The sequence below is a fragment of the Nestor notabilis genome, unplaced genomic scaffold (assembly GCF_000696875.1).
Source record: "Nestor notabilis isolate BGI_N333 unplaced genomic scaffold, ASM69687v1 scaffold34118, whole genome shotgun sequence".
Classification (NCBI taxonomy): domain Eukaryota; kingdom Metazoa; phylum Chordata; class Aves; order Psittaciformes; family Psittacidae; genus Nestor; species Nestor notabilis.
The window spans coordinates 40,369-63,394 of NW_009939300.1; the positions used below are offsets into that span (position 1 = coordinate 40,369).

The window sequence follows — 23,026 nt, forward strand, 5'->3', positions numbered from 1 at the left end:
AGATATGACAGAGCTCACATACAGGCATGAGTTAAGACATCAACTTCCGTCCCACAAAGCTCAGAATCCAACAGAAAATATTGAACACAAGGCTTAAGAAAACACACGGGAGGGGAAAGGCTGACAAGAGAAGGGAATATATTTATGTATGTAGCTGGGTGCTCAGTTCACAGACATGCCCTCAGGCAGTCTATACCAGCAAACGCAGCAGTAAGATGTACTTGTAAATATATATTTTCGCTTACTCAAACTGTAAACAGTGATGACAGCTGGGAGAAGAGCAAAGATGAGTAGGAGGGAGGAGAACTGGTGAAAAAGTGCACTGGCATCAAACCATAAAACAGTTCCTGCATGACACGTGCTGACAATCAAGGGGGGGGTTAGGTTTTATGTTTTTGGGTTTTGTTGTTTGGGGTTTGGTTTGGGTTTTTTTTTACTGAATGATATCATTTCACAAAGCATAGAAACATTTTCAGTTAAGAGCCAGATCCTCACCACAATGCGAAACAGAGTAATGACACTAGCCGTGATACTATACTACAGAAGATCTGGCCAAATTCAGATGCCTGTACTGTCATGAAAAAAAGGACTTCCAAAGCTTTTAAATACTTGTAATGCTTTGGACAATATTGTTCTTACAATTCCACTGCAATATTATCCTTCGGGTCATTGACATGTTAGTATCTGGCAATCAGATGAGATTCTCACTTTGTGATGACACCATACATCCCAGTCTTCCCAATTCCCTGAAAAGGTTTTGAATCAGAAAAGTCCAATCAATTAAATTAAAACTGTGTGGAAGGAAAGCCTATGTACTTCAAACAGACAATTTGTGTTCCTAAACATATTTTTGTTTGTTTATTTCTTTTTAGAGTTCAAGTCAAGCAAGCTGTTTTGATTGTTTGAATCTAAAATATTTTCAGATGGTCAACTTATAAACTTTTTGACATTGACACATGGGGTTTTTTGCCAAATTAATGGTGTTTAACTCCTTAGCATTTCCTCAGCTTTTGGAATACATCTTCTCAGTTTTAAGTAGAACTTTAAAGCCCATTTCATCTTTGTAACTGAAACATGCTCCAGTGATTTAAAGCATTTTTGACTTTTTGCAATTCCCAGATTTATCTTTAAGAAGTTACCACCTGCTTTGTTTATTTGCTCTAGGTGTTTAATCGTGTTTCCTTCTCTACGTAAAATTCTGCTCAATATAGGTTCCTAGACTCCCTTCACCAGCAGACTATGTGACTGCACTTTGATTTGGAGGAATTTTTGGAAATTTTCTTGTATTTCAAATGCATATTTTATTCTTCCTTACTTTAAAGAAGAGTGGTCAATGATGCAAGCTTTTTTCTATGCTGAAACAGGCTGACAGGTTCCTGCAGACTACACAAGAAAAGTTAACATTGAAGTAGACATTTCTATTGAGTGTGAAAGAAGATTTCTCAGCTCTTCATGAAGGGCTTTGAATCAAATGGTCTATAGAAACAAATAAAAATGTTAAAGAACAGAAATATCCAAGAAGTAATTTGTGCAGGTTCTGATTATTACACAATTCAAGCTGGAATTAAAGTATTAAATCAAAGCACAGGGTTTCAAAGCATGGAGGTTCCATGTCATGCTGAGTTCAAAACTGAGATCCTGACACAGATTTTGGCTTCTCGATCTTTATTTAAACCAGAGAGGCTATTTGCACTCAAATGTAAGACATGCACTATTCCTGAACACTGAACAGAAGCAGTGCATATGAAATCATGTTCAAGGGGATGTCAGATTGCCTCTTTCTCACAGCTAGAAAAATTATGAGCTAAGATCCTAACACAAATTGCTTCTGTACAATTTAAATAACACCATATCAGTTTTGCAGAGTTTAAGTGACTATACATCAGCCTATGAACTGGAGTAGAAGTATAAACCCCAATTATACCCAGCTAATTTGCTTTATTTTCTGCATTCAAAGCCTGGCCTCCTTTGTCCACCTGGGCTAAAGTTTTCAGGAAATTCTGTGGTGTCAGAAAATGCCTGCTTAATGACATGGGAAAGAAGCCTATGTTTTTCAGCTCCTATCCCTCCCTCTGGAAGCCATTCCTGCAGGAATGGAGAACAAGGACAGCTTGTTTCTTGGTCAGACAGTTTTCCACCTTCAAAACAGGAAGAATTGGAGCACAGTTCAGTTTCATAAGAATATCATGAAAGTAAGTATTATAAAGATACCAAATCACAAGTTTTATAAAGTTGAGGAGTTGTCTAGAGCTGCAATTCCACTAGTTGCATCTGTCAACAAAGTTCTCTAATGGGATGACAGCACATGACAAGAAAAGGGATTTAGCTACCAACAGAGTCTTGCCTTTTCCCAAACATAAGCTAACTATACAACACAAGGACTTTGCAGCAGCATGTCTGTGTCAGCATGTCAGCTGTACAGGTAGACCTGGTTTGACAGAGATATTTTAAAATTGAAAGGAAAAATTCTAATGTAGATCTTGCTTGGGCCTACAGATGAGGATTCCTAGGTGATTCCACCAGACCAGTGTCCTTGTAAGAAACAACCGTCAGAGGTATGATCATGTGTAGATACAGCTACCTTCTACAAGCAAAACTGACTAAAGGAGTAAAAATCCATTTTTGCCAAGAGAGGTTCAAAGAGTATTCTGCTCATATGGTTATGTCGAAGGCAAGGAGAACTAGTGCAGTTGTGGGGGAGAAGCTTTTTTGTCATTCGTGCTTGGTTTGCACAAGTTTAATCGTATAACCTGCAGTGGAGTTTTCTTCAGTCTAAACTAATGCTGTAGAAAGAGGCAAGGCACAGGGAACATCAGAAGTCCACAGTAAGGGTATTTGAATTAGCTAGTGAACCGAACAGTCCGGACAACTTTTAAGTGCATACATTTCTTACACAGGAACCTGGTGGGAAAGCATAAAGAAAATAATACTTGTGAAGATGCTAAATGAAATTTATTCCAAGAAAAAGATCAAAGGAAATACTTGAGCAGGAAGAAATTTTATGCTGTATGCAAAGTATAGAAAAATAATTGGGAAGCCACTGTTAACAAAAAAAAAAAATAAAAAAAAAAAATCCTCTTTGGCTTCTAGTCCAGAAAATAGAAGATAATAAGCTTCTGTGTTGCATTACTTTAAAAATTCACTTGAATGAAAGCAAGTAGTATAATAATGAACTGAGTCAGAGAGCACTGTTCATTTTACGTGTAGAATTTAAGGGAGTTTATAATAGCAGCACTTAAAAAGGATGATTTGGATGGGCTTATTGTTATGGAAAGCAAAAAGTTGTGGTGAGTTAAATGACATTTATAGAATAGGACGGTCTGATCAAACTGATCCAGATTAGTCCTCCACAGCAGTAAGACCTTAAAATTAGGTCACAGGGATGAAAGGAGAATTTAGTCTAAACTATTTCATACAAAGGCTGTCTGACATATGGAACATGTTACTCTAAAGAGTAACTAAAGCAAGGAGCATGAAAGTTTTCAAGAAAGAAAATGACAGGGGACTGCATAAGGAAATTTCCAACCATGAAAGCTTCAAAAGGAATAAAATTCCTCTTCATTTATGTATTTATTTAGGGTAGTCAACCATTATCTGCATTCTGAAGGGAAATTATGATAAACATTGTTTCTTTTCCCCTACCCCCTTCCTAACTGTGGTGTTTGTGGGATTTTGTTTGTTTTGTTTTCATTAGAAGGGCTGAAGTTTAGTTTTCCCAGAACACAAATGACAAAAGCTAATGCAATGTTAATGGCTATGTATTTTTTTCAATACGTAGTGGTGTCAAATCGTCGTTCTTTGTATTCTGATTAGCTTTCACTATGAGTTTTATGAGTGTGAAGATTTTTTAGTAGTAAATGGCCATTTTGCTTCTTTTTACATATTTAGATGAACCTCACATTCTGAAAATGTTCTCATGGTTTAGTCTGGCTAGAATGAGACACTGGCTAGATATCATAAGAACAAGCCATGAGACAATCGGTGATAGTACTGCTGGTCCTATCCTGCTGTACTTGCACTCCCTGAACAAGTTCTTATTCAACCTGATGGCTAAGTATCTCAGACACTGTCTCCTGCATTACCGTTTGGGCTAAAGAGTTACAGTGTTTTTTTGATTACTGTATATTGAGTGCCAATCTGTAATGTAATGTTTTAAGACAGATGCAAAGACTCAAGTAAGCAGAAAAAGAGAAAAACCTATCAGGCCAAGATTGCAACCTCTCATATGAACCCTTTCAGCCTGTAGGAGAAACAAGATTTCTCCAGTGGTTAATTCACAGTCGTGCAGATTTACCTCACCTAACATAAAGTATACCATTTAGACAGCTTAGCATAGATAGGCAGGATTGATATTTGCCTTCCTGTGCACACTGGAAAGTCAACCCTCAGTGATGCAAGGGATTTAAATCCCTTAACACAACCGTGTAGTTTTGGAACTGAAATTGAAGGAAAATATTGAAAATAAATCCATAATTTTATTTTCAAATCTGGAACCTAAGACCTTATTGTAGTATGAAAACCTCTCTTCAGTTAGAAACAAATAAAAGAAAATTAAAATAACATTTTCTTTTTACTGTGAATAAAAGTCTCTTTTCCACCACCAAAAACTGCAGGTTAGGAAGAAGGCAGTGAAACTGCAGTATATTTTTGTGGAATGGTAATTGCATTCTAAGGTATTTATTTCTTTCATTAGAGTGTAGACAAACTAGCTCTCTTTCTTGCACTAATGTTACATTCATCATTTCACATAGCTGTAGAGCGTCTGAAACAGCAAAACAAATGACTTCAAGTTTCACAGCATATACTAATATTTTTTTCAAATTTAAGGGAAAGGAAAGAATTTGGAGAAATTACAATCATAGTTTCAGTTTGTTCATAGAAAACAGAAAAGAGGGTAAGAAGGTAACTTGGTTTCACCAATCTTGTTGTTCAAAAATTTACATATGCTTCCTTCTTTCCTTTTTATTAGAGATATGACATGGAAAGGTCTTCTAAACATAGAGTTGCATTTTCATCTAACTTATGGAGTTATTTTAACTCTGAACAAGCAACTTAATCAGAAGACACAGCACCGTTTCTTAAATTCCTCGAGTTTCTTTGGAATCATGTTGATTGTGCGCATTAACACCTGACCCATTCCCTGTTGGATTTCCTCATAATAGGTTACCAGTACTGACATTAGCTTAATAGAAGACTGAGCCAGCTCAGACACTATGCCAGATTATGACCTCAGTTATATGCAACTCAGTCTACAGTTGTCTGCTTTCTGTGTGACCAAAAGCAGTATTTAGCCTCAATCTTAAATTTTTAAGAGTTCCATATACACAATTGTCTCCAAGCATAATACCATTTAATAATTTAAAATAACAATAAATCTTTGTAATTTTCCTTAATTTCTAGCAGTCCCAAAATATGTGTCTTCTCTTTTCTGAATAAGTGTAGCACAGTATTTTTCTTGTAAATCCAACCTCTGCACATGTACTTGAGTCCCACAGTCCAGGTGATCTGAATCGCCCGGTCTTGGCCTGCCCAGTTATCCTCTGATTTCTACTCACCTTTCTCTCAAAGTTACGCTGAAAGTTTGAAATCTCAAACTGTATCCCCATTTATATGCTAACAAGAGTGAGGCCTTTATGACATGGTCAGGGAAGACATTTCTGAAGCTCAAGGTGCTTTCAGCCCAGAGATGTTGGTTTAGGGTGAGATGATGGGAGCATGGAACAGAAAAGATGTCTGTGTGTTTGTTTGTCTTTTTCTGGGAGGGCACAGGAAATATTTCCCAAGTATATGTAGGCTTCCCATCAGTACCAGCCACAGGAACAGTTGCCTTCTGTTGGAAAAGCCCTTTACTCCTACTCAGCAAAACTCTTTGAGTTCCCATTATCACAAAGGCCTGAGAAATCATTCCATTTCCATCCAGTTATCCCAAGATATTGACTGACCTCTCACCTTTAGTAAACATTTTCCCCATATGTTTGCCTAAGGATGTGATTGCTTTGTTTTGTTTTTCAATGGGCTCCCTTCCATATTTTCTAGTAACAGACTGGGTTCAGGTCAGGAAGATGCTGGTCTTTCACAGGTTTCAGTGAACATGCTCCATTTTTTAGCACTGGTAATATCCTGTATCCTTTTAACACTGGCCTTTAACTTGGAATCTGTACAGAACACACTTGATAGGTTAAACTCACCACATATTATCAGGGCTAGTACCTAGTCCTACCAGTATTCTAGTACCTAGAATATAAGAGGGAGGGAGGAGTGTGCCTCTCTCTATCCCCCCAACCTTTACTCCCATGACTGTTCAAGTTTAGCTTGCTCAGTGAAGCTCTGCCGGCAGCAAGGAGAGCAGGGGTTCACCCTATACTCCCTGCTGAGAGGAAGTGAGTGGAGAGGGGGTGTTAAGATGACAGAAATGCAGAGAGCCCAAGCTTCACCCCACTCTGCTTCCTTGCTAGCCAAAGTAGCTGGCTGGGAGCATGGGAGAATAAACTGCTCTGCAAGAAAAAAAAAAAGAAATAACAAAAAAAAGGAAGGATGAAGTAATTGACTCTTGTAGCACAGCAAAGGGAGTGACTGTGGTGGTGGAGGGAAGATAGGGAGGAACTGTGACTCTGACTCACAATATATTCTGTACTCTGCTCCTGGGGAGATGCAGCTGTGCATCTCTGCTTGTATAGGCTACACTGTAAAGTTACACCATTGTCCAAAGTAAGCATCCCTAATTCTCCCACTTCCTGAAGCACAACAGCTTTTGGCTCCTTTTTAATCAGGGATTTCTACTGTGCAAATTTAAGTCTAAGACCAGGCTTTTCCTATGTGCAGAATTAAAAATCTCTCCCTTGATTGTTTTTTTGGTTCCTGGGGAAAACTACTGAACTGTTACAGCCGATTTACATTGGCTTGCTCATTTTAAGGCTGATTCCAAGCTATTTTTAATTCCTCAAGGCACCTGAGATCTTCTGCATGGACACCTTTGGCAATGATTTCCACATCCTTTTCCCTCCCTCTGCTTGCTTCCCAGTTTCTTCTAACTTTACTAGAGTAGGGGCAGTTTCCCTCTTGTACTGCTTCAATAGGAAGAAATATAGCATGGAAGTATTTCTGATTTGGGCCACCTGATTCAGTGGACTTTAGTTGGGGCCAGCAGAGTGTTGGGAAAAACCTCAAGGAAGAGTCTGGTCAGGTGGGTAGAACCAACCACAGCCTAGATCTCACGAGAAAAATGCTTGCTCTCCCATTTTCTTCTCACATGACTTTGGACTCACATAACCTTGGAAAAGTCACATAAACTGTATGGACTTCAGTTCCAAACTAAAACAACAGTAAAGGCACTTGGTCACCAAGCCATTCTTAACTATGGAACAAAATTTCATGCTTACCCTCTGTTAGTTCTCATGCACTCACAGCATCTGCTCTTGCAGTGATGGTTGAGTGTTTGAGCATGATTTCTTGCTTCTAACAGCAGTGAACACCTCATCTCTTACAAAAGGAATAAACTTAAAGATGCAGCAGCATCTCCGTAGCTTGTATCTATCTTGCAAGTCAATTATCCAGTGATGTAACTAGCCTTTGTGGTGATCAGACGTCAGTAGGATTCTTTCTTGAAATGCATTAAGTGTGCATATGACAAGAGGTGAATGAAAGTCCACTTAAAAATTAGTTTCTATTCCTAGTTTCCTTACCTTGAGACTTATTTTATTGTTGCCCTTTTATAGATAAATTTTTCATAACCAGAATTTCTTCAGTAAGAAGACATTTTCTGAAAAGACATACCAGTTATTGACTGTATAAGGAGAGGCAAAGCCAGCTGTTGCACATCTCATTTGTCTCCTTCCCATGTCCAGTTTAAAACCTTACTTTTCTACCAAGTATCTGGAGATCATATGCCTGGTGAGTGACAGCATGTGTTAAAGTACTCCCAGTTCTAAAATTCTTCTTTCAACAATTTTTGGCAAGGAGGAGGGGAAGGCATTGTGTATCAACAGCAAAGTGGCATCAGGATTGAAAGATAAGAAAAAGTACTGTGGTTTCCAAAAACCAAGGCACTTTTCAGATGAGTTTTGGACCTGGCAGGTGTGCAGAGCCTGCATTAGTGCAACAGGAGAACACAGAGATCATACTTTGACTTTGGAAGGGAGGGCTCAGTTTTACAAATTAGCAGGCTCTTTGGATGCAGTTTAGCAGAGCAGTCAACCATAAGCTTCATGCATGAGCAATCTGCATTTCAGTGGAGCAACTCACAAGCTTAAAAATCAGACCCTCTGCTAGACTGGGACCAGAATACTCTCACCATCCTTGAGTATTAACCCCTAAATATAGTCAAACTCACAGCAAAGTGTTAACTGAGAGTTAAAATTAGAAAACTTCGGTGTCTCAAGGAGAACTGCATACTGGAAATTTTATCCACATGAACATTGATGAAGTAGGGGATTCACAAGCAAAGTTCCACTTCAGGCAAATTTTTACAAGGAAAAAAATGCAGAGTAGCTAGATTTACCGGAACAGTCTTTACCCTCAGGACAGGACTATATGTAAACAATTTACTTTAAATTAATGCCATTTAGTAGAATGACTTTTTTTTCTCTAAACAGGCAATCATTATTATTCAGATGCAATGGGAAAAATGTGCAAGTCTTTTATGGGCATACATTATGTTTTTGAGCTCTTCTCCATAGGAAGGATTCAGGGGTCTCACTGTGCAGCTGGGAGCAGTTCTAAGAGAGTCGTCAAGATTTCACAGCATAAAACTGAGCAAGGTTGTTGGCAGAGCTGATGTCTCATATCAGGCCAGCTTACTAGCTTGTCAGGATAGACAAACTTTTAGGCATAGAAATTCTTTTAAATCTAAAGGCTTACATTCTTTTCCAAAGAAGCAAACTTCTAACCCTACATTTCCCCCTAAAACACTTTGCTGTATTTTACCAAAAATACAAGACTCTTTTTCTCTGAGAATGACTTAAAAAAATTAATTTTAAGTTGGTTGCAAGCAAGCTACAGCACTGTGCAAAGACCATGGAAAAGGTATTAATTATATACTGCAGTGCTAATTTCTCACTATGGTCCTGATGCAAACAATTCAGTTATATGCTACATGTATGATAAAATAAGGATCAGCCATTAACTGTTTCTGGTCACATTGTCATTCCCCTGCACCCCTTACTGTGCAAAAGTGTTGTCCAACTCATGCTTATTTCAGTGAGCTCATATTGGTGGTTTTAAAGCATTTGGATCAGGCCTGGAGTCCTGTCCTTGAGAACTCTGTATCAGATACTTTGTACCTACAGGTCTAACAAGACTTTTCTGTTTATAGGTTTGTAAACCTTTGGGAAACAGGGAGAGGCAATTCGGAAAGCAAACTTTGATTCACCAAATGGACATGGATGTATTTCTGTACACCTTTAAAGAAACTCAGCTTTTGCAAAGCAAACGCATGCAGTTTTGGATGAAATGAAATTAAATGAAATTAAATTAAACGAAATTAAATTAAATTAAATGAAGTGAAATTAAATTAAATTAAATGGGTCTTCCCCAGGAGCCTCCTGTGCCACAATTCCCATCTCATGAAGCACACCTGGGGTGACAGTGCATCGCATGTGGAGGCATAGCAAGGTTCATACCCAGTGCATGGGAAAAACTCCCAAGCAGCAATGCTGCTCCTTACTGTTACCCTAGCACCGTTCCTACTCTCAACGCAAACATCTGTATTGAAGGCTCACAGTAGAGCTGACAGAAAACCAAAGAAATACCTTTTTTTTGTTTTTTATTTTGGTTTGGTTTGTTTTTTTCCAAGAGAAATATCTCAGGTTAACTTCAGGATTTTTTTTAATTCTAACCAACCAGAAGATCATTTCGATTTTAACTAGCATTCTCTATTATTATATTTCTGTTGCCTTGTGGGTGTGAATTCTGTCTATACCCATAAACTAGATTTAGGAATGCAAGATTTTTCATGTTGAGACTCTAATATTTTTTGAAGCTGTCACCTTTGTTTTATTCTGTTTGCTTGCTTGATTGCATTATGTTTCTTAGTTCATAAAAGAAAAAAAAAAGAAATTGGAAGGTATTAAAAAGGATGAAAGAGGAAGTTCCACTTTCTAAACCAAAACAAAGTAGAAACCCTTTCAGTTTAAGTGTAAAATCCAGCAAAATAATGACCTTGAAATTCACAGTTTGAAACAGTTTTCTTCTTGAGTTTCTTAACATCGGAAGAAAAAAAAAAAATAAAAAAAGCATTTGGTTTAGTTTTTGGGTTTTTTTTTTTCCCTGAAAAAAAGAAAAACCAGGAAATGGACAAAATTCTGATAACCTGAGAGGTGCTTCCCTTTCTCCTCCCACTACCAAGTTAAACAAAACCCATCTCTGACATTTAAAAATAGAATTATGAGAACAATGTGGACCACTTCACTTTAATACTTTACATGGCTTCCCTTGTTCTTTCCAGGAGACACCTAATATAGCCATGCCTCTGATATACCCAGAGGCCAGGCTTGACCCCCCAGAACTGTGGGGAGGTGAAAGAAGTGAGCTTCATCTGGAAACTGCTCTCACTTTAATTATGGAGAGCTTAAGCCCTCAAAGCATCTCTCTGACCAAAATAAGAGGAACTGCAACTGTTGCCTGACTTTAATACATAACAATTAATCAGCCCTGTTTGAGCCAAAGTAGGTCCAGGTTGACTTGAAAGGTTAATGGATCTTCAAACTGCTTTAAAAAAAGACTTAGATGGAGTTTCAGGGCTGCAACGAAACATGAAACCAGGCTTCTTTGGTGTGGCTTTGGGCTTGTTACAAACATCTTGCAGAGCTTGAAAACTGCTTTTGATGATCAGCCGAACATCCCGTTCCTTAGTTTAATCCCATTTTTCCTGATTGCGCTCCTTTGGCCCACCCTAAAGTGAATGCTTTCTGTCACCAATGTGCTGTGTTTTCTGTCATGCCCTTTCTATCAGCTCACAGCAAAGGCTTGCACATCAAGACAATTTCCTCAAAGGTTGGTTATACAATCCTTCTAGTAATTTTTGCTGCTCTTTCCTAATTTTCTTTTCATATGGCAATACCTTCCAACTTTTGAGCAGCTTTCTCAATTTTTCTGCTGTGCTACAAAATGCAGTGGAATGCCTCAGTATTCATATTTATTTGATACTGTGCCTTTCCAAGGTTTTAGATCATTTCTGGGTCTGATCAGGTATTGCTCCTTTCTATATTTCTTTTCCCCTCTATATATCATTGTTCAATACCACTATTCCCCCAGCACGCTAGCTTGTAATTTCTACTTCGACTTTCATTTTGTAATTTTCTGCCAATATTTTATGTCTCCATCTCCCCAGCAGAGATTGTCTTTCTCTTTGCTCACTGCTGTTTGCATCCCCTCCAAATTCAGCTGCGAATTTAATTTGTTTGCTGCATGGCCCTGCTGCTTTTAGCAAACAGTAATGAAAAGATTAACTGAACACACAAACAGTTTATCAGCTTAAATTATCCACTACCATGATTTAGTTCTGGTGCTTTCTATTCTTCTTTTTGGAAATGACTTCTCAAAGAACAACAACAAAAGGCAATTGCTAAGTATGGGTAAATCTTGTTTTTGTAAAATTAGCACAGGTCTAGTCAAGTCATTGGAATTTATTGATTTAGCTAAGGATATGACCTTTACATTTCTTTTTTTCAGAGTTACAGTTTTCAATTTTCAATTTTACAGCTTTCAGAGCTACACAGTACTAATACATAGATATACTTCAGTTTTTGTGGAAATTGTTTACCCAACTATATCTTTCTTTGTCATGACTAAGACATGGCTGACTGCTCATCTCATATGGCATTGTTTTTATTTCTTTTCATTTCATGCTTGCCATTGATCCATCACACTTCCATACAGCATTACTGATGGACTTTACTAATGCAGCTAGTACATGAGAACCCCAACTTGAAGCAGAATACCTGTATGACCTTGCAAGCATCATGACTTTTGTGTATACCAGTTTCTGCTCTTTAAAGTGGGAACAATGGCAACCCTCCTACTTTGTCAATATTAATATAAATTCTTATGGAGTGCTCAAATATCAGTGACATGAGAATGGTAAAAGAAAACAGAGGATAATTTACACTGAGAATATTTATGGAAATGTATTTGTTAAGATGCCTCATTACTCTCAAAACAGACAATCATCTCCCACGCAGCATGCCGGGTATCACACTGTAATGCCATTGTGCCTTGTGTGGAGAAAGGAAATCTTTACTTTTACTCTCTTAGTAGGGCAACAACAGCGAGCTCTTTGAGGGAGAGAACAAAGGATTTCAGGCTATATATGCATCTGGGATAATAACCCTCCGACACCATTCCACATATGTAGAAAGCAATGAACAGAGACTTTGACTTGACCAAACTCTTCCAATGAAGCAGAGAAATCAGGCTCCCAGCCTCCCAAAACCTTGTTCTGACCTTCTCAATACAGAGATCAGTTAGTAAACTGGTTAATGCAAAATTATACCATGGCAATCAGGGTAGAGACAGACAGGTGTAAATATCATGTCACAAAAATGTCAGTGATGAGAGAAATTGAAAGAGAAAAAGGTGTGGCTATGACTGAGAAAAGACTGCTTACTTCTGTAGTTGATTATAGACCTGGGGATGTAGCGAGTATGGTTGACATAGTACCGGACATTATTAATAGTGAAGTCCCTCACTGGGATTGCTAGAGGATGCTGGGGAGTGTCAAATGCCTCCAGGGAGGTCTCAAGTGCCCTGGGCTCCAGACAATGTTGGTGGCGGGGGAGGAAGGTGCAGGGCCAAAATCTAACAGAATTAACTTTGCACAAGGTGTGAGAAGCAGCTGCTGTTCCAAGTAGTGAGGTAAGCATGGAGGAACTGCTTCTGACCTTTTTCTCTTGGAAACAGGCAGGTATGTGTAAGGTGATCACATTTTGATCTTCAAAAACATTTATCTGTGGAAAGATCAAATGCAAACACACATGCCATTGCAATCAATCAGCTGCGTCTGAGATGAACCAATGTTGCCATGGTTCTACACAGCACATTTAACTGTTCATAAAACATTGCTCCTCACAGCAGATGTATTATCACAAAACTGCCCCTCAGAAAGATGTCACCAATCTGAAAAGCTTTCCTCAATGACTAACAGGGTGATAGTCACAATAGTAATCATAAATAATATTGTAGATTGGTTCAAAGTGCAGCTGATACTTTCCATACTTGGGCAAACAGCTGTCTTGCTGTGCTTTGCTCAGTCATTTGAAGAGGAAAAGGAAATGTCAGTGACTCAGAAGGCTGAACTCTATTTCCAAAAGAGATTAGTTATATACTGTTCACTGGAGGCTATTGGGGCTCGGTGCTCAGATGTGTCTTCTCTTTTGAAAATGGCCTTGAGTAATGCATAGTTAGAAACTGACCTGCTGCAGAGATTAAGAAACTTTGGTGGCCTCAGTCTCATACACGGTGTGTAACTGCATTCCCTAGCCCATCTGCAAGAGGAATGCATTAGTTTCAAATTCCTTCACTAACTTACAGTTTGGTTGATCCTGAGGATGGGAGGGTTAACACTTAAAGCTGCCATAACTCAGTCCTACTTGATTTTGTCTCTGAATTCTTCATCTTCTTAGTGGGTCTGTCTCTTGTGAAAATTTTAGCTTCAATCCTTATGTGTTGAAATTTACATATCTTGAGTAATGGAAATGTTCAGGAGGGTCATACCATCTCTAGGGGCATTCAGCACTCCACAGCAATCCACCTTAATAAATCCTTCTACATGAACATATTGTCCAAATAATCAATTTCTATTATGAAATACAGTGCAAATTTTCATATACAACTATTGCATACTTGCATCTTTCTGAATATTCAGAATGCAGTGATATTTTTTTGTTTGTACCTTTTCAATGTCCCCCTAAGCACAGAGGAGAAGAGTTATGTTTCTTCTCAACATAGCTATTAGGATGAGGGAACCAACAGGGTATTCTGCTACTTGTTGCTTTCTGTGAGTTTGTGAAAACAATGCTTAGCAAGCAATGAGAATAATTACACTGTCATCTCTGGCAAAAGCCTGAATAAGCTGTCAGCCACCACAAATGATCATTAGTTAGTTGGTCTGAAGAACAAAAGCTGCTCTTAAATTTTTCAGAAAGTGCCAAATACTTCAAGCTGACTTACATAAATCATGTTAGGAATTACAATAATGAATATGAAATTCACCAGTCACTTTTCCTTCTGTTCCAATTCCTCTTAGCAAAGATTTAAAAGTAAATACTTAGGCAGTATCTCAAAATACTACAACTTCTTTATTTTCACAAAATGTATTAAATGACACTTTATTCTTCAACTGCTTAGACCGTTCAGAAACTGCTTAAAATAAAGCAATGTTTTTTTAATCACCACAAACAAAACAAAACTGAACAAAGCTTTCCAACGCTATGTAAAGTGTTGAGTCTGAAAAAAGCAGAAAGTGCTTTGCCAAAGTCTGTTGAGGATTTATTTTATTAATGGAAGTAATAGGTAAGCTTACTTATTTCTCCTAAATTTAGGCTTTTCCTGAGACACCTAGATGAGTCAGCATTAATGCTATGCTAACACTGCAATGATAGGCAAGAATAAAACCATTAAAATAGAGTAAAACAAACCTGCAGCTGAAAGATCAAACAACTTTGCAATGCATTAGCTTTTTTTACCCTCTGTGTCACAAACGTCAACAATCTTCAAGTTAAACTTGTTTAGTGCAAATTAACAGCTAGCTCTATATTACCATCCATAATGCCTAATTTTCCCTCAGTTCAATTTCTTGTTCCTTTAATGATCTTCTTTGCTTCTGTTGGATGTTTGCAACCACTTTTGAAAGCCTAGTTAGTATCTCTGAATAAGGGAAAACTACCACTATGTAAAGGAACCAACTCAAAGAGACTAACATATCTTTCCACCTTCATGTCCAGTGGTTTTCCAAATTGCACATAGCAGTGTTTTCTGAGCACATTTAAAGACTGATTTGAGAGCCACATGCTTCCCCCCACCTTTTTAACTAAACTGAGCAAGAACTCAAGGCATCAAAGGTGTATCCCAACATCTAGAAGGGCACACAGAATAGCATAGTGCAATAGCAGAGCTGGTCCAAAGCTTCTCAGTGGACCAGGAAAAACAAATTTCTGGAATATGTCAGCAGCCCTAGATGAATCCCCAAGATATAAAATAGTAAAGGAATTGGGTGATACAGGAGGAGAGAGACATAAAACAGGGTGGATATCCCAGCAAGAAAACTGTGTCAGGCTGCTTATGCCCATCCTAGGTAGCTCCTTACTCTTTGTGGCACAGGCACAAAGTGATACAAGTAGTCTACCATTATATCCAGCCACGACTGAGTCCCCAGTCAAATGATGAGTTTGTCATAAAATAAAAGGTCAAAAAGGGATACCTTTTGGTGTGAATTCAGAGAAGGTGCTGCATCAGTTCTTCTGGATTCACACCATCTAAACTGTCTATAACCAAACGGCTTCTAAGGTATGTAGTAGATACTTCACGGTAAGATGATTATACTGTTTCAGATGGATGTGTTATTATATCCAATATACACTGAAGAGCCATTGAAGTCATGTGCCATCATACACCTTACTGTTGACTAGGTGTGTGTCACAGCTGATCTGACAGCCAACGGAAGCAGAAACTGAGCTCAGGTACCTGCCTTAATACTCTAGCAACATCAAATATCAGGCAGAAATAAAGTGGAAACAGTCACTGATTATGGTCTTCTATATCTGTGTCTACGAACATTACTTCAGCTGATACTAGACTAGTGAGCATGCTGTTGGGCCCTGCTTTTATTCTGAGGTCACCATGGAATGCTCATTTATGCTTATTTGGGACCTAGACCCAGGCCCTAAATATAGTAATCTAGCCTGTACTTTCTGTAGGAGTGTAAATAGTATTGTGTCCATTCTAGGACCATTCATCACACTTACTTGACCGCAAACAGTCCACAAAGACAGCTAAAATGACCCTCTGCAGGAATTTACATGTGGAAAATTTCAAGAACCTTGAAGAACATGAAAATTATCTCACAATAATCAGCTAAGTAGAAAAAGTTTGGCTTGAACAAAATTTGCTTTTTTACTTAAAATGAATAAGTTTAATTTTAAGAATTTTTAATGAAATAACAGAAAAATTCACATGAAGGAATAAATTCTGGGACATTTTTATACCATTCTCCAAAGGGCTGAAGAAGGGGCTGTTGCTATTTGTGCTTAGCTTCTACTAAGGTCCATAAAAGCCTGTGCCCCAGGAGCCTGGAAGTTAGGTCAGTCTTCTTTTAGACAGGATACCTCTGTTGAAATCTTGCCTCTGAATGCAAGTCTCATCTATAGGTAACTTACTCACTAGGCCATAGAGACTAAGCTCTTTTTCTGTTTTATGAATTCCATTGTGTAACTTCTGAAGCATGTCCAGAATACATCAGAATTATTTGTTTTGAAAATAAGAAGACATAAACATTTTAATATTTTAAATTTCCCTCTCCTTCTTATCAATTTAACAACATACAAAAAAAGGTAAAAATTGTAAATTATCTTCAGTTTAGACAGGCACAAAGTTCTATTTTGGGCAATGAGCCATTTATCAAAAGAAATACAGTCAAGCCCTACAAACCAATTTACTTTTCAGGTGTCTTATACTCAAAATAGAGCCAAGGCCATAAACCAGCTGCAGTTTCCCAGTAACGTTCATTTCTCCTAGCTAGAATAGCTCCTTAGGCATATTCTGAGGTGCTGGACTTCATAACCTGACAATTTCAAGTTATGAACTGGAATTACTGAACTCTCCACTTATGAATCTCCTAGGCGAACTGTCTTGGAGAGACTCCCTGAAAACTTTAATCTCATCAGGCATTTACGTTTTGTTTCTGAATTTTGCACCCTGAAACAGTTCAGAAAAAGATAAAAATTTGTTCTGAAACATTTTTACTTTTTAAGCAAATAATTTGCCAAGAGGTGATCAAACTACAAGTTGAATTTCAGAGTGGTTTAGCACCCTTTCCTCCAAATCCACTTTAACTTCAGAAAAATAATTCTAAACATCTTTCTTTCTATTAACAGGGATCCTCCATGGACAAAAAAAATAGTTTATCTGAAGTGATCTAATTCTGAGATCCCTGTCCCTTCCTTTTTGTGTGCACCATGACATTCAAGAGTCTGCAGGAACTCCAGGCTTACTTTTCCCACCTCATTACCTGTTCCAACTTGTGTATTTTGCTAGTGCCACTTAGTTTTGAAACTAAGCAGACCAGTGGTCACATGCAGCTGCATGTTGGCATGAATAATGCTTTCAGCTTTTGAGCTGAGCATTGTCAGAGCTTTGCTCACCATCCTGTGGACCTCTGTGTCATACTGCATGTGGATTAGCCCTTCTGAGAGCTGTAAGGCAATCTGCTAAATTATATCTGTTTTATAAGATTTTTACTGGTTTTAAAAACAAATAATTTGTTGAGAGAAGACCAAACTGAACCAGAAGAGGTCTTTCTATACAGCACAGTCTGGGTTCTGAGTTCCATCTACATTAAGTTAGTATTTATTTAGGTATGACAGTAATTGTATGGTAACTGAAAATCTTAGATTTTTTTTCCCTCAAAGCATAACATTGCTGCAAGCAGCAGTCTAGATTTAGGTGAACTCATACTGTGACAAACTGAGAATGAAGAAAACACATTTCTTGTCCATAAAAGGACAGATCACACATCCACAGACGATAGCTCTTATTTTGCTGCAGTTCCAAACTATGAAGTGGGGACTCACTGTTGCTAAAAGGAGTTTTACTTAGAGTAGATAGAGGATTGTCTAGTAATTTTTTTCTTTTAGCCTTGCCCTCTTAAATGGAAAATGGTGATTTTTTTTTTTTTTTTAAGTGGAAAATTTTCTATTCAAGAGGTCTGATATTTCCACAATTTCTACTGAGAAAACCAGAGTATCCAGAGTGTCATCAGTTGAGGGAGGGAATCCTTCCTTTCTGTGTCCAGTTCTGGGCTCCCCATGACAGGATAGACATGGAAATACAGGAGCAACTCCATGAAGATGATTAAGGGACTAGGGCATCTGTCATATGGGAAAAGCCTGAGAAAGCTGGGGCTGTTCATCCAGAATAGAAGGCTCAGGATGACATTGTCAAAGTGTAGAAATACTTGATGGAAGGAAGTAAAAAAGATGGAACCAGGCTCTTCTCTGGGGTGTTCCATGAAAGGACAAAAGGCAATGGTGTGCTTTGAAGGGAATCATTTGCTTCCATGACTTAGTATTTTACATTGAAAATTTATTCAATTTAAATGTAAATGTAAATGCAAATAGCAAATATACAGTATCCACAAGAAAAAACCCACCTCCTTAGATGGATGCTCACAGTTCTCAACTTCGCAAACAGGGTGGCAGAAAGATTTAACAAGAAATGACAAATGAGCTTCCAGAAGATGCTCAGAAGCTAGAATTACAAGGACACTACAGGAATCCATATAGAGCAGTGGACACCAAAGTGCAGTACAGAAAACAACCACACTTTTAGTTCCAGTTTTCAAAATCTTGATCTTGACCCCATTTTGATCTTTCTGAACGAGATTCTTCCACTGGGGAGAGAGAAGGGAGGGAGGGAATGAGAGGGAGGGAATGAGAGGGAGGGAAAAAGAGTCAACAGAGAGGAGGGGAAAACAGGGGAAGGCAGGGGAGAGGAAAGGGGATGTCCTCCGTCTGTCCTTGAATATTTCTGAATATGGTCAGTTTTGTTCCACTTTACATAAATGTAATGAAGGAACTTCATTAAAAAATAGCAACAACAACAAACAAACAAACAAAAAAAGTCTACAAAACAAACAAACCAGAAACAGGCCCCAAACCTGCAAATAACTGGTACAAAATGGCCTGTGGATCCATGTGAATTTCCTACTTTCTGAAGTTGAAAATAAAAGAAACCACATTTTGCTGCTTGACTGTATCTTTTTCCTTCAAGAATGTATTACGTTATAACACCAGAGAGAGAAAGAGAAAGAAAGAGCTATTGAAACATGTTATTTATTTCCAAGTATATGATAATACTTTTAGGCTAAAGTCAAACACAAGCCATTTGATGAATAAGAATTTGATGGATCCAAGATATCTCAACACACAAAACTTGGCAACAGTTAACAAAGACAAAACTTCTTCATTTTACACTGTTAGATAGTCTTCTACTCTGCATAATCTTGCAGTTTTGAAAGTAAACCACTCTGTAGAATAGACTCTGTGGGCATAGCCCTGGCTGTTCTCTACTGCCAAGACCTGGATGTGCTATCCCAAGATCTACCTACATCTGTAGAGAAAGGACCCAACCTACGTATATGCCATTATGCATAGAAAGAGGAAAGGTCATCATGGAAAGTGCATGAAAACACTGGGGGTAAAAAACAAAAAAAAGACAGAAAAGAGTTTCACTCATTATAAAGTATATAAATAGTATCTTCAAAGAAACACATAGCCTATCTGTATCTATAAAGTGCAGATGTTACTAAAACAAATCCAAATTTTCATGTTTACAGCCTCTAATAAACTTTCCTATTTAATTGTTTTTATATTGATTTTCTGTTTCTTTGCAGATCTTACAGGTGAACAAGGTGATGTCCATCTTGTTTTATGTGATATTTCTTGCTTACCTTCGTGGCACCCATTCTACCAACATGGATCAAAGGAGTTTGCCAGAAGATTCAATAAATTCTCTGATTATTAAACTCATTCAGGCAGACATTTTGAAAAACAAACTTTCTAAGCAGATGGTAGATATTAAGGAAAACTATCAAAACACAGTACAGAAAGCAGACCCTCAGCAAGACATGGATGGAGATAAAAATGTGAAATCAGACTTCCAGCCAGTTATCTCAATGGATACAGACCTCTTAAGGCAGCAGAGACGCTACAACTCACCCCGAGTCCTCTTGAGTGACAACACCCCACTGGAACCACCGCCACTGTACCTCATGGAGGATTATATTGGAAATTCTGTGGTGGTGAACAGAACCTCCCGTCGGAAAAGGTACGCAGAGCACAAAAGCCACCGAGGGGAATATTCTGTCTGTGACAGTGAAAGTTTATGGGTCACGGACAAATCATCTGCGATCGACATTAGAGGACACCAGGTAACTGTTCTGGGAGAAATTAAAACAGGCAACTCACCAGTTAAGCAATACTTTTATGAAACAAGGTGTAAAGAAGCCAAGCCTGTAAAAAATGGCTGCCGTGGCATTGATGACAAGCACTGGAACTCCCAATGCAAGACATCCCAAACTTATGTTAGAGCACTGACTTCAGAAAACAATAAACTGGTAGGCTGGAGATGGATAAGAATAGACACCTCCTGTGTGTGTGCATTGTCAAGGAAAATAGGAAGAACATAGATCTGCATCTCTTTGCTATATAAATTATTACTTTAAATTATATGATATGCATGTAGCATATAAATGTTTATATTGTTTTATATATTATAAGTTGACCTTATTTATTAAACTTCAGCAAATCTACAGTATATAAGCTTTCTCTCTCATAAACAAGTGCAAAGGGTGTGTGCCTCTGCTGTGGGCAACTCTGGGTTTTTTAGACTATGTTTGTGACACTGCTTGTAGGCAGCATACCACAACCTTACTGTAAAATCTGTGTAAAATCAGTATTTTTCATTCAGTATTGTCAAGCCAGTGACTGTCGTTTAGTAAACTTGTTAAAAAACAGATTAATGTCAAGAGTTGTGTACATACTTATATTCCCGGCTCTATACATTCATGTTTAATTGGATGCGGTGTTGACTCCTCACCGCCAAACAGAAATGGACCAAAATACATGTTGTAGCCTACAGATGATGTCAACGCTATAGACAAGTACATAAAAGTACTTGTAGCTATAAAATACAAATTCTGTGTATTATGCCTGTTTTGCCAGTGATTTGATCATTTTCCCTTGCTAGCATTTCAGAATGACTGCTAATAATCCAGCAACTTTCATTTATGTTTTTGAAGCACATTTGTTTTGCAACTGTTTCTAATGCTGCCAGTTCTTCATATAAAAAATACAAAAAAATTCTACAATATTCTTAGCAGAAACTTACTGAAGCCAAGAACCAATCTAAACAGATCTTTAATGTAATACATAAAAAAATATTTCTTCAGAATTCACTATTTATTTTGATCCACATCTTTCTCCTCAGTTATCTTCTGCTTGCATTATTGGATCATTCCTCTCTTTGGTTTTTAAATTAGAAACAAAGCTGGTGGGGTCTTAACCTTAAAAGAGCCCTTGGCTTGCAAACTATAATAAAGAAAGAGATAATATCCTGGCATGGATATCAAAGTCACACATCCTTACAAAGTTGTTCTCATCAATCCATTCTCCATTTTTCCACAAAAGGAAAAATCTGTAGAATTGCTCAACAAACCTGGTACCTTTCATAGGGATCTGAAATAATCTTTTTCACCATTATGATGACTAAAATCCAGATAGCCCATAGTTACAATGAAGTTCTTCAATTATACAGGTGAGTTGTTACTTAGGACAGACAAACGTACTAGCATATATATATATATATATATACCTCAAACTCATCTTAGTATTGTCATATAGGTCCACTGGGGCCAAGAATAATTACAGTACTTGAAGAGATGGTCTATTATACATTAGCTGTATAATGCCCTGGATGGGATCCCACTCCCATAAAAATAAATGAGAATCTTGTCATGGCTATTAACAAAATCAAGATTGGACTGTGTATGTTATCTGCATCTAGGTAGACCTTAGCACACAGGGCTGAAAAATGCCAGCCATTCAAAAAGCATTACAGCTGCAGTTAAGTTTCTACACTACAGCTTTCACTCTTGTAACGTGTTCAGCATCACAAATGACAATGAGATTAGAGCACTCAAAACCAAGGTGGCTGGATGAGTTTGTTCATACAGCTTCACTAAAGAAGAACCAACTTTGAATCTGTGACAGGTCATCAGAGGCAGCAAATTGTGTGGTCTCCCCTAAATCCTTACAGAGAGCGTTACACACTGTAAAACCACCAGAGAACCAGACAGCTCGCTCATGAGGCCAAGCACTGGAATAGCAGTGCCTCTGAAAGCCAGGTTGGAGCATGTAGCTACAATTTTGCAAGGGAGGCCATAAACAAAGGTTTTGAGAATCATCTCAATTTTCAACAGGATGCCAGTGTATTTACCTCACAGGAAATATCATCACCCCGCAGCACTAAATCCTAACTTTGCTTCAGGCAAAAACAACTTCAGGGGTTCAATAAGCAGGCAATCATTAAAAGGAGAGAATGCATTATAACAAGGAACTTATTATCTAACATATTGGACTAGAACTTTTCCAGTGTTCTCCTTCCTTGGCAAACATTACAAAATAATAATTAAAAAAATCCTCAACAGAGCTTGCTAGTTTTACTGGTAGGAAAGTTGAAGTTTTCAACTAAATTTTTTCTGCTTGGAGGACAAGCATATTTTTGAGACTCCTTTCCCACTGCATTTTTTTGCAAGTTAAAAGCCTATTTTTACTCCCTGAATTCTCAAATAAACATGATTTTCAGATACTGTGAGTAATTGAAAGCAGATAGTCTCATGGATCATTAAGTTTAGAGATCTCCATGCTTCAGTGCCAGATAGGTCTTTCTCCTTAGGAGAAGAGGAAGCAAGAAGACTAACTTAGCTCAGTTAAATCCTATTAATCAGAAACTACCTTGTTCTTACAGTGTGGATGGCACATTCATTTACATTACTGTAAATCTATTTACATGTCTGAAGACAGGAGAGAAAATGTAGGTTTATAGCAGTGTAAACAACATCAGAGTTGATCCTAATGCCTTTATTTTTGCTCACTGAAAAGGATGTTCATTCTTTATAGGTTCAAGGAAAACAATTTGTCATTTCCCACTGTAAATCTAGTAACAGAAACTGGTCTTTGACTCCTAACTTTACTAATGCACCAAGTATTTTACAAGTGGCCAGCAAAAATGTGTCAGAATAAATACAATGCCTGTCATC

General features: G+C 37.9%; 1 protein-coding gene across 2 annotated transcripts in view; it reads left to right on the plus strand.

Moving 5' to 3' along the window:
• NTF3 (neurotrophin 3) overlaps nucleotides 1-20,637 on the plus strand; it is a 49,641-nt gene extending 29,004 nt beyond the window's left edge. The window contains exons 1-2 of one of the 2 annotated variants that reach the window (XM_010019787.1): nucleotides 14,800-14,817; nucleotides 19,601-20,637. In XM_010019787.1, coding sequence (XP_010018089.1) covers nucleotides 14,800-14,817; nucleotides 19,601-20,395 — 813 coding nt within the window. In that variant the 3' untranslated portion in view covers nucleotides 20,396-20,637. Of the gene's footprint in view, nucleotides 1-14,799; nucleotides 14,818-19,600 lie in introns of those variants that run through there. The other variant, XM_010019786.1, reaches the window with a different exon arrangement.
• The last annotated feature ends 2,389 nt before the right edge of the window (nucleotides 20,638-23,026 follow it).